The sequence below is a fragment of the Rousettus aegyptiacus genome, unplaced genomic scaffold (assembly GCF_014176215.1).
Source record: "Rousettus aegyptiacus isolate mRouAeg1 unplaced genomic scaffold, mRouAeg1.p scaffold_m13_p_7, whole genome shotgun sequence".
In the NCBI taxonomy this organism is placed as follows: Eukaryota; Metazoa; Chordata; class Mammalia; order Chiroptera; family Pteropodidae; genus Rousettus; species Rousettus aegyptiacus.
In genome coordinates, this window is record NW_023416310.1 from 90,167,410 (window position 1) to 90,179,649 (window position 12,240).

The 12,240-nt window shown below is 40.8% G+C and overlaps 1 protein-coding gene across 3 annotated transcripts in view; it reads right to left on the reverse strand.

Moving 5' to 3' along the window:
* Positions 1-12,240, reverse strand: part of HMGXB3 (HMG-box containing 3) — a 41,123-nt gene that overhangs the window by 15,597 nt on the left and 13,286 nt on the right. For 2 of the 3 annotated variants that reach the window (XM_016150370.2, XM_016150367.2), the window contains 5 exons: positions 9,257-9,672; positions 7,320-7,495; positions 7,085-7,182; positions 4,725-4,823; positions 3,008-3,157 (listed from right to left, as the gene is read on the reverse strand). In XM_016150370.2, coding sequence (XP_016005856.2) covers positions 3,008-3,157; positions 4,725-4,823; positions 7,085-7,182; positions 7,320-7,495; positions 9,257-9,672 — 939 coding nt within the window. The remainder of the gene's footprint in view (positions 1-3,007; positions 3,158-4,724; positions 4,824-7,084; positions 7,183-7,319; positions 7,496-9,256; positions 9,673-12,240) is intronic. The other variant, XM_036224699.1, reaches the window with a different exon arrangement.

Sequence of the window (12,240 nt, forward strand, 5' to 3'; positions counted from 1 at the left end):
GTTTTAGGTCTGGACATGCCACTCTACAACTGTGTATGTGTGACCCAACGCAATTTACTTCATCTTTCTGAGCCTCGAATATCCTCACCTATGAACTGGAAGATCAAAATACTAATACAGAGTAAACCAGATATTATAAGTAAAGCGCTTAGCACAGTGCCTGGGATGCAATGAAAATTCCATGAATGGTAATTCTGAAAAATAAATATATGTACTGCTTATTTATCTTCAATGCTTTGTGCATCTAGGTATAAGATGCACAAAGTCAGAGGCTTTATACACTAGTCAGAGGCTTCCAGGAACAAGGTTCTGAAATGCTCGTTAAAAAAAGGTCCTTCTCAGGTAGGTCCCTTTTCAACGGAGGTTCCTCCCTGACCCCTTGTGCAAATGCAGCCTGAATTATTCCCTCCTTCATGTTCTCAGAGTCCATTTCTTTACTGCAGAATTCACTGTCTCACAGTTGGTAAATGACTGTCCTGCCTCTTCGGTGAGTATAGGGTCTCTGCTTATTTAATGAGTCCCAATTCCAGCATGAGGCCAGGGTACACAAAAGATGCTAATTCATATTTCCTGGACATATTATATGTTGCTTTGCAGAAGTTACGTACTTAATAATAAGGAGCTTTCTATCAACTCTGCATACCTATGACAACTCTTGTTTCACTGTCTATAATATTTTGGTTACTTATCTTTCTCTAACACTAGATTATAAGCTCCTCATGGAAAGGGGTCATGTCCCACTCACCCTTGTATCTCCAAAAGCCTGACCCATAGTGGTCATTCAATAAATGCTTGCTGAAAGAAAGAATGGATGAAGGGCTGACACTAGAATCGAGTTGCTCCAGTGAGGCTGCATGTTCCCTGTCATGACCGTGTTGAACCACGGGCGGGAAGATCAGTTGGCAGGAATATACCCTTTGGCTCTGAGCCACAGGTTAAAGACAGAAAAGAAGGAAGACTGTTCCAGTTCAGAGATGTTGCTATCTTATAGCTGCTGAAGACAAACCACGAAGGAAATGTACAGCCACCAGGGAGCTTCAAAGAGTAATACACACAAAGATCTCTGGGTTTCCAACCTGTGTTTTACCGTGTGGAAAACAATAATAAAATTGTATTTCTCCTAAAATTCAGGAGATTAGAAAGTGAGGGAACGTCTGAAGATGGGAGTCTTGGGGGTAGACAGCCACCAGTTAGCCAAAGACAGAAGAATATAAGTAAAAGTGAAATTTGAAATCAATTGGCAACAGGTCCCTAGAATTCCCACCTGGCCTAGAAAATTAAGTCACCTCATCATCCAAGATCAAGAGACCAACACCCATTTCCCTGTTGCAAACTATACTAACAGCTACAGAAGATGAAAGGTATGTTCAGAGTACCTACCTACACAACACAATTTCATCCATAATTACTGATCAACACATTATTATGTTGTGTATGTAAGCTCCAGGATTAGAAAGAGATTATAGTCACATAGGGAGCTAAAAAAGGGAGTCAAAATAGGGTGTGGTCTTGCTGGTGAAGAGAAGCAATTAAATACGTGGAGAACCCAGGAAGAAAGCTCACTGCCAGCAGAAGGCATCAGATGGAACCAGAAGAATGTGATGGAAGCTACAGACCCATTTATTTGCAACCTCTGGGGTTTAGAGATTCCTGAGTCTCTCTAGGGCTCATGGCCCTGAAAATAAAATGTCCAGATTTAATCTACTTCACCACCCTGTGTTACTGACAGGGAAACAAAAACTCAGGAGACAGAAAGCTTCCAGCTCAGGGTTGCCCCAGCCAGGTCTCTCCAAAGTTTTCCCACTAAACCATCACTGCCCACATTTTTTAGTCCCACTTTCCTGTTTCACAAAGATAACCTCAGAGCACCACCTTAAGCACAGAAACAGACCTGGAGATCAGGGTACAAGATTCATCTGCCAGAAAGGCCTCTCCCAACATGCAAAGAAACCTTGAAGTCTGAAGCAGTTCTGTCCACCTCTCAGTCCTGTCCACTCCTGAGCCTCCACAAACCTACCTCCTCATGTAATCTTCTGGGCCTCTTCTAGCTTAAGGACAGTCAGTGGGACCCAGTCCAACACTAAAGATCTTCCATGATGTGGCCTTGCTGTGTCTTTCAAGCCTATTTTCTACACTCCACCCCATACGCCCTCTCCGCTCTCCAAGTGGAACACCCAGCAACTCCCTGCCTCTTCCCTTTGGCTCATACTTGTCCTTGAGTACAGTATGCCTTCCCCTTCCACTCAAATCCTGCCCATTTGCAAGGTCCACCTTAGGTCTGGCGTGGCCAGGCTCCATCTAGAATCCTAACCTACCGTGTGCCAAGGCAGATCAGCTGACATTTCTCTGATTACTTTCATCCAAGTTATTTCATTTGCTGCCTCAGATGCTGTCACTTTCTAGTCACTTTAAAAAACTCGCATGTGAAAATTCAGAGGATCTCTGAAAAAGCCCAATTTTCCTCATTCTAATAATAAAAAGCGAGCCCTAAGGAGCCAAGTAGAATGTGTTTTACTCTCCAAATAGTTTGGTCCAACTTCAGAGTAGGTTTGCCAAGCCCACTAGAAGTGAAGCTGTGTGACTGGTCAAAAGCTCTGCAAAAGATGGGAGAAGTGGTGATCTACTGTACAAAGGCTTGGGGACTGCCATTCTCTAATGATTCACCAAACACTATTTATAGGTCCTCTATCAGGCCTCAGAGCTAAAAAACTCTATCGACCCTTCCATCCTGCCATTCTTCTGAATCCTATTTAAGGCCTTTGTTACCATTCTCTTTGCTGAATGACCTCTTGGTTCACCTGGCCAGAAGGTTCTCAGAGATCAAGGTATCTGGTCAACCCCTCACCTTGGCACTGAGGCCCAGAAAGAAGGCACTTGGCCAGGTTCAGAACCTATAACCTGGTTCCAGTTCTGGTGCTCTAAATACTATCATGTACTAAGAAATCCTTTTATTCCGCTAACAGAGCCCAACCCAAGGCCAAGGGAGGTGTTTGGGGAAGGAACTCACGAGAGCCTTGGTAGTTTTCTCAGTCCGGTCTTTGGCAAGGTTAAAACCACAGCTGGGACAAATCCGCGGTTTATGCCGGTTGGTATAGACATAGCTACAAGAGGGATTCTTGCACTTTCCCCGGCCTCTTGATGTAGCCAGCCCCAAATCCTAAAAAAGTAAAACCAACATTCAATTCTTCAAAAGTTGAATTACACCTGGGCAGAACCAAGAGCCAGGATGACCAGCTGTCAGTAAATCAGAGAAGTGGCAACTGCAATACCAGATTTTAGACTAACTTCCAAAGAGCTTTGATGCAAGATCTTTTTCTGCAGTAATCCCCTTTCAATCTTAATGCAGCCTGTATAATTTTGGCAAGTCCTTCCCAAGCTGTGAAACAAGTGAGTTGACTGTCAAAGGTCGGAAATTCGAATGCCTTCTGGGTCCAGGCAATTGGCAGAGTGAAGCAGGCCTGTTCTAATAAAGAGTAATAGAGACTAGTAAACTAAAAATTTCAGTCCCTGCCTAAAGACAAATTGTAACTTCTGAACTATCTAAGCTCCAAGCTCCAGCATCTAGGCTCCTATGACAAGCTGCTGTCTAATTAGCCAAAGAAAAGGTCCTGAGAAGTTTCCACCTGGTGGCCTCCTGTAGCCAAAGGGAGGTGGTGGTGAGGGTATGCATGGCATGCAGAAGGTAGTAACTAGGTCTTTGGATAAAGAAACCTGAGTAGATCTGAGGATAAGAGACACATTCTTCTTAAGGATCAGGCCAGCCTAGGTACTAACCCAACTGTGCTGTCTTGTTCACTACTGAATCCCCAGCATATGGCCTGGCACAGAGGAAGTGCTCAATAAATCATTTTTTGAATGAATGACTTTCTCTTCACTTGCTACCTTTATCAGGTAAGAACTGCAAAAATTCTAGCTGCTCTCTCAAAATCAATACATTTTACTCAACTCAGCCAGAGAACCCATCAAAAGGTATCTGGCTGATTGATAGCTTAAGGATCAACAAAATTAGAGAATGTTAAGAGCAACAGAAGCCCCAACATATATCTAAACCAATGCAGCATTTTACAGATGATGACAACTGAGGACCAGAGAAGGAAAGAACCTTGCCCAAGGTCACATGGCATGCTAGCAGATAAGCCACTTTTGGACTAGCTCTTCTGACATCGAGTATTTATTCCACTGTTCCATGCTGCTTATCCTTCAAAAGGATGACTCCACCAGAGTCACATATTTGTTTATTGGGATGTTAATATGTATTATTAAAAATAAAAGGGAGAGGGAAGAAAAACCTTGGTGACTAAACAAGATAAACTGCTTTACTAGAGCACTTCTTAAACCCTTTAAAATACTAGTATTGAATGTAACTCTGGTTTAGGGAGGAAATATACAACATTTCCCAAACTTGGCTGTGGAGTACATTTTACAGGCTAAAAGGTCCAAAGACTGTTAAATGCTAAAGCCACACTGGATTCTTGTCTCCAATTACTTTCAGTAGCAATATCCTGATCTCAGCTTTATAAATCTTACCTAGAAAAAACAACAAACCGAGCTGATTTACCCGGTGGCTACCATTTGTATCAGTGATGAGATCCTCAGAATCAATGATCTACCCCGACCCTACTCTCATTTTTAAATACCACTCCCCACCCGCCTTAGACTCCTACTCGTCCCCAACCACAAAATCAAACCACCTCTGTGTCAACCCATCACCTGGCTGCACTTACCAGTGTAACAGTGCAGCTGTACTTATATGGAGGAAACATGTCTGGCTTGACCTCTACAACTTTCAACTGAGATGTCCTGTTGGCTGAGCCATTTGGTAGCTGTGGATCAAAACAAGTTATTTAGTGCTTTTGAACCTCAAACCCCTGAGATCCTGTGTCCTGAAATAGTTTCTCGGGGAATTTGTGGAGCTATGATCCACATGAGCCCCCACATGCTAGCCAGCAGTCAGCAGCCCACCAAAGATTGAGTGTCCCTGTCAAGTTCATGGGTTGCCACACTCTTCTGTGCAGCTTCTAACACTGCATTCTAGAAACACTATGAATCAGATTTGAAACTACCTATCAAGTGAGAAAAGCATATAATAGCTACAGATACAAATATGTGGTTAATAATACTGGCATAGAAAAAAGTCTGACAGATTGTTCGCTAAAATACCCAGCGTGAGGAGATCATGGTTGTTTCCCCTTTTACCACTATCTATCAAATTTCAAATGTTCTATGTGGAATGTAGAGATTACTTACATAATTAAAAAAGAAAGATTAAAAAAAAAAAGCATTCTAAATTAAAAGTATTCCATAATACTGAATTTAAGTTACTTTCAGAATATAAGATTTTACATACTTAACAGGTTTAATGAAGACTGGCAAAAGGGCTTATTTTAAGACATGGCAATTTGTCAAAACAAAAGGAAACTACGGAGAAGACTGGGAGTTTACACAAGTGAAGGGAATCTAAGGCCTGGAAATCTACAAAGTGGTTGAAGCAGAATAAATTATCTTTCTGTATCCCAAGATCACCCATGCACTCAATTGCTGACAAACAGATCAGCCTTCAAAGTAAAAGCCAGCTGTTAACTCTTGTAGCCAATTTAGAACTATCAAATAAAGGAAGTTACCTGACACAGTGCACATGGCAAGGGAGACAGAAGACCGATTTTCCTGTTCCAATTTGGTCCATGATAGGCTTTTCAAACTATAAGCCACAATACACTGAGGGGCTGTAAAATTAATTTAATGGGCTGAAACTAGCACTTTGAAAAAAGAAATGGAAAATATCAAGTGGCTGCGCATAATAAGGGCATAGCTTCATTAAACTTTTAACGTGTATGTATATGTTTACTGGGCTGCGATATAAAAAAGTGTTTCCTATTGAGGGTCATGGTCAAAAAAAGTGGTCTGCTGAAAATGCTGATTTTAGTTACGGCCATGCCACCCTGAAGAAGCCTGATCCCGTCTGATCTCAGAAGCTAATAAGCAGGGTTGGGCCTGGTAAGTACTTGGATGAGAGACCACCAGGTGCTGTAGGTGTTAAAAAAAAACAAAAGAAAAAAGAAAGAAAAGAAAAGAAAATGCTGATTTTAGGAAATTTTGATCATAACTATTCTAGCCACATATGGCGCACACACACACACAAAATCTAGGAATAAATGTGCTGAGTACATGGAATTTTTACACCTGGTAAATCTTTAATATCTATATCATGAAACTGAATGAACTGCACTGGTTACAAACCAGTATATGGAGCAAGAGCCATGTTTTTTGGTTTAAAATTTTTCATTAAAAAATACACACACACAAATGCAGGAAAGGATCTGAAGACTAAATAAGCATACACCAGGCTGTTAACAGTAGTTAGTTCTGGGTGACAGAATTATAAGGGACTATTTTCTTTCTGCTTTATCTGAATTTTCTATATTTTCTAGTGCAATCATACATTCATTTCTTTAAAGGAGGCTAAAGAAACATGACAACTAAACGCACTATCTAATCTTAGACTGGACCCTGTACTGAAGTGGAAAAAAGCTATAAAGCACATAATTAGTAAAACTGACAAAATTGGAATACAAACTACAAAGCATTGTATCAATGTTTCAGTAACAGAATATCCCTATTCTTAGGAAATACACACCGAACCATTAAGGAGTAAAAGACAATGCAGCTTACCCTTAAATTATGTATATTTTATACATATACACATACATATACATGGGGAGGACACTCATGACCACAATATAAAGCAAAATGTATTAGTATGTTAACAATAGGTGACTTTGGGTAGCAAGTACATGGGTGCTCTTTGTTTTTGTCAATTTTTACTCAATTTTTCTAAGTTTTAAATTATTTCTAAATAAAAAGTTTAAAAACATGCATTCATTTTAAAACAAGAAAAGAAATGAATTAAAAAACAGATAACTTATTCATGCTAACCCGCCTCCCAGAGGCCCTGCAGAGTAAGAAGGAGGGTCTGCTTTTTGCCTGTGGCGTTGGGACACTAAGTGAAAGCCCTACTCTTAGAGCAGCCAGCCAAGTGCCCCACCTCCCATAACAGCTCCCACTCTGGTAAAGGAATGGGTCTTACCTTTACCTCACCAGTGTTAGATGGCTGTTGGATGGGCTGGCCCAGCTGCTTCAGAGTGCTTGGCTTCAGGCCACAAGTTCTCACAGAGGGAGCCTTATCTAAGACAATCAGGAGTCAAATGGTAACTTAAGAGTACATTCAGTCTCCCTAAGTCTCTCATTTCCATTCTCAAGTCCCAACTCCTGACCCCTTCCCATTAGAAAACCCCTTCTCCCAGGTCTGTCCCAGCCCTTACCGCTCAGGGAAAAGGCCTGCCTGGTCCTGGGCAGTCCCACGCTGCTGCCTCGGCCCACATTAGCTGGGGCCGGAAGAATTGCTCTCATAGGTCTTGCTGCAGCCAATAATGAAGGTTTGCCCCGTGCTCTGCCTTTAAGCTCTGGGACCCTGGGCCCAGGGTTGAGCAGGTCAATTCTGAAAAACAAACAAATAAACAAACAAACAAACAAAAAAATAAGAAGGGCTATCTCCTAGAAATTCGGATGAACAGGGAAAAAACCAAAAAGCAATTTCTAAAATAGCGACTTTATTGGAGGGATAGTGAAGTGGTTAAACTGTGAGGCTTTTAGATAGATGGGGTTCAAATGAAACCTTAAAGTAGCTGTGTGGCCCTGGGTAATCAATTTCACTCTTTTGTTAACCTGAAGTTCCTAATGTGTAAAACGGGATAGTAAATTACATATACTTCATGGGGTCATTATGAAAATAAAAAAGTGCAAAACAGTGCCTACAGTATAGAATAACAACAGCTGTAGTTACAATATCTAAGCTGCCTCTAATTAGAGCAAATATTTGAAGTGTATTAATTTCCCACACAAAGGTGGCTTTGACCTAGGAGAACAAAGGGTTTTTTCATCTTTGTAGCTCCCATGTTGAGCATGGAGCCTGCACCATCGAAGGCCTCAATACACATGTGCAAAAGTGGTTTGCATGCCCAAAATAAAAGGTCTACAGTGCACAGCTTCATTCTCTAAGGATGCAGAAACATCTCAGAGTATATTGTTAAAAAAAAATGCAAGATGTGGGAGAAAACGGGAGGAAAAAATATATACATATACACATACATATAAACATACGAAAGGTAAATCATTCCCTGTCTCTAGGCCTCGGTTTCTGTACCTCTAAAATGAGCCATACACACCTATGTATGTGTATATGCTTGGAAGGTGGGGCTATTGATTATCTCTGGGAAATGAAAAAGAATGACTGAAGGATGGAATAGAAGGTAGATCTCTTCAGGGTATATTCCTTATATCTTTTGAGTTTTAACAATGTTAATATATTTCCTATTCAACAATAAAAATTTTTGTATTATAATAACATAAACCAGAATTTCTGAACCTGGCAGTATTAACATTTTGGGCCAGATTTTTCACTGTAGGATACTTAGCAGCATCCCTGGCCTCTACCCAGTAGATGCCAGTAGTACCCCGTCCACCGACCCAGTTGTAACAACTAAAAAGGTCTCTACACATTGCCACAATGTCCCCCAGGGGCAAAACTGTTCCTTTGAGAACCACTGATACAAACAAATAAGGGTTTTCACTTACAAGCCTACAACTACTTCTGGGAAGGGGCTACTTGGAGAACCCAGTCAAGCCTTTGAAGAGGGAAAGAGGAGGGAAAGATAGCCCACACTTACGGACCTTCACCTATCTGCAAGACACCTATCAGCTGCCAAGGATGAGGATTTTTTCAATACCCAACTTGAGATTATTCAGAAGACAAGAAGCATGAAGTGACTCTGCCCGAGGTCAAATGAAAGCCAGGGACACAGTCACAACCAAAACTGAATTCTCTGACTACCAAGACAGGAAGGAATCATTCTATAAGATGTCTTAATAAGGTCTCTCTTTCCAAATCTAGCACTGGACTGAACACTAGTTTATAACATTGCCCACAGCCTGTACCAGAAAGACCCTTACAACTGCTTTAGGGAGACTGACAGGAAGAGCTGTATAGGGAATCTGATAGCAGGGCATGGATAGCAGAGTATAAGAGGAAAGATAAATCATCCCATGTCTCTAGGCCTCAGTTTCTGTAGCTCTAAACTAGGAGCCATTAATGGCTCTGCTGCCTCTCAGACACGCTATAAAGACATGGAACAAAACATGAGACATTTCCCAAGCTGCTACCCTAAATGCAATCCTGTATTATAGAAACATATTGTTTTACCCTGTCGGTTTTTTAGGAGCAGGGAGCAGACTGGTGGTGCTGGTCCCCTTGGCTGGTGGTGGTATGTCTAGTCCAGGACTGTCATTCTCAGTTGTCCTTAGAGAGACCTCAGGCTGCACGACACTCTTGACTACCGGCATCTTAGTGACTGCTGTACCACGATTCCCAGGAGATTCCTTGACCAAAACATGGGCATCTGAGATGACCACTTCTTCCCACTCATTCTCCTCACCCACTTCTCTTGAAGGATCTACATTTAAGAGCTGGCTTACAGCTTCTGAGTTCTCCAGAGTCATTTTGGAGGCATTTTCCTTGGAGGAATTTTGCTCAGTGGTGACAGGCTGGTTTCTTTTAACCACAGAGCCTTTGGAAGAGACACTGGAAGCCAATTCCACTTTGACTTTGGCTGGCTTTTCCTAAAAAATCAAACAAACAAAAAACATCTTGTATGCATATGTTATTTTATAACTAACAACACATTCCTAAGTATTTAATCCTTATAATAATGCTTAAGCAACTGATAAAAAAGGTCTCAAGTATAAAACTGGTCTGAATCTAAGACTTCTGACTCCAGGTCCCTTTCACTTCAGTATTCAATGCCTGAGTTAGGATAAAGCTGTTCTCCTCCTAACAAATTTCTTATTGGCATGCCTCTTGAGGTTTCGGCAAATAAATGCTGGCATTTTTTACCTTGACCTCGGATTATTCAAGGCCTATTTTACATCTAGAAAGAGGTTTACATGCTGCCACACTGGGCCTAGAAGCCCTAAGTTGTTTATCTTGGTGGTCCCTTTATGAGATCGTTAATCCCAATGTGGTTACAATCTCACAAGTACAGACTCAAAACTTCTACCTCCAGTGGGGAAAATTCATCTGGCCTGGATTCTTTCAGATGAGTCTTAAGGCTGACATACACATATGCTACAAACTTCTCACTGGGTCAAATTAACTCATACATATTAATTATTCTACAAAATATTCAAACTCACTAAAAATACCAGCTGGTATCTTAGACCTACTTTTAAAAATTTCTTGATGCCTTAGCTTTTATCTAATCAGCAGTGCTGTGGAAATATAATTATTTATATATACATATATACACACATACATATATTTATATACACATACATACTTAAAAATTTCTCTTTTTAATAATGGTTGTCTCTGGGATAGGTCTCAGAAAGGTTTTCTCCTTTCATGTGTATAGTGAAAGGCATTATAAACTAGGAGACATAAAACATAAAAACTGGGTTTTATCTAGGCTTAGCTTCGCTCCTAATTACTTAAGTGACCCAAGGTAAGCTTCATCTGAACCCTCACTTCCCCATTATAAGAGAGGTTTGGGCTCTCAGCATTTGTCAATAGCAACAAGACAGCCTTTCAGGTGGCCCAGTTCTTCATGGTGTAGGACCGCCTCCTCCTATAATAGCATCTATGGCTGACATTAAATTTCAGTATTATCTCCCAGACACTGACTACCAAAAGCCCCTTACCTTTCCAAAGCCCCCTGGGCAGCATGCTACTTACAGTTAAGAACCAGCAAAGATGACCTTTAAGAAATCTCCAGTAAAGCATTCTCAGATTCTAACACCCACGAGCTCATGAGGACAAGTAAATATACAGAAAAACTCCAAGAAAACTGCACAGGGCTTACTGACTGCTAAAGAGGGAAAAGTCAGCAGAAAAACAGGAGACAAGTTAAACTAAACCCGAGATGAGATCTTTGAGTAAAACACTGCCCACTTAAGTAGGCTATTTTAGACAAAAATCCTTTGTAGGAAGACGGGATAATTTAAGCAATCAGCGCAAAAACTCTAGCTGGTGATCTCACATTTCCTTAACTCAGCCTACCATTTTTAGATGTCACTTTTCTTTCAAAATGGAAGGCAAGTACTACCACTGCCCGCTCAGAGACCTCAATTAACGCTATCAGAGAGCCCACAGGAATGAGCTAAAGAACCTCATATACTATCTTTTGTTCCATTCAACTCATTGGGAACTGTGCCACATGTTTCTTGGGCTAATTTTAGCCAGTATAAACTCTACAACAATACAAGAAAAGGTGAGTCATTTCCTGACTGGCATGGACATATCTGGAGCTTTTAGAAATTATTTATACTTGTTTTGAAAATCAGTACTCAAGAAATCTTAAGACTCTGCAGCTAAACAGCACAGCAATGCCAGAAAAGTGTGTTTTAGTAGAAAAGGCACTAGCATAATTAGTGGACTTAACGAGTTATTTCTCTTGAATCTATTTTTACTCAGCTGGAAACTTGGAGTTGAACTAGCTAATGAAAGTCACTTTTACCTCTAAAATTCTAAGTGCATTAATGCTAAAATGTTATACTTTTTCTCCTCGCACTCACTTATTCTGTTCCTATGAGATTTAGAAATTATAGTATCTACTCTTTACATAGTAAGTTTTACAAAAAAACCTTTGGGGGGGAGGGAATCCTGACTTGGCAAGTCAAGACAGGGGACAAGTTGCTAAGAAAAAAAATTGTTTTCATGTCGTGAGTTTGACCTCAGAAAGAGAAACATAGCTCATTTCAATCAAATGGGGTGGGCCGGGTAGACATAATATGAAAAAGAAAAGAAAGCCAAAGTAAAAATATAATCTGAATGAATCAAGGCACAGGATCAATTAGACTTTTCCATGCAAAAGCACAGGAAGTAAGGTCATTAGACAGACCTGCTGTGCATGAGTAAGAAGGGCCAAAGAGGGTTCTGACTATCTGGATCTACTATCCAATCCAATCTCCCTACTGTAGCTGAGGAAGTACATTTTGGGGAGAATAAATAGGGTGGGAATAAACTGAATGGCTTCACAGAGGCACACCAGAGGTGGACATAAGAAACTCGGCAAAACCTCCTGAGATACATTAGCACTAGGTCCTTCCTCCCCCTTGAAGTGAAGTTAGCAATAATAGAGATGATAATTATACTACTGCTGCCAATAATGACAGCAGTAAACCCTAAGGACT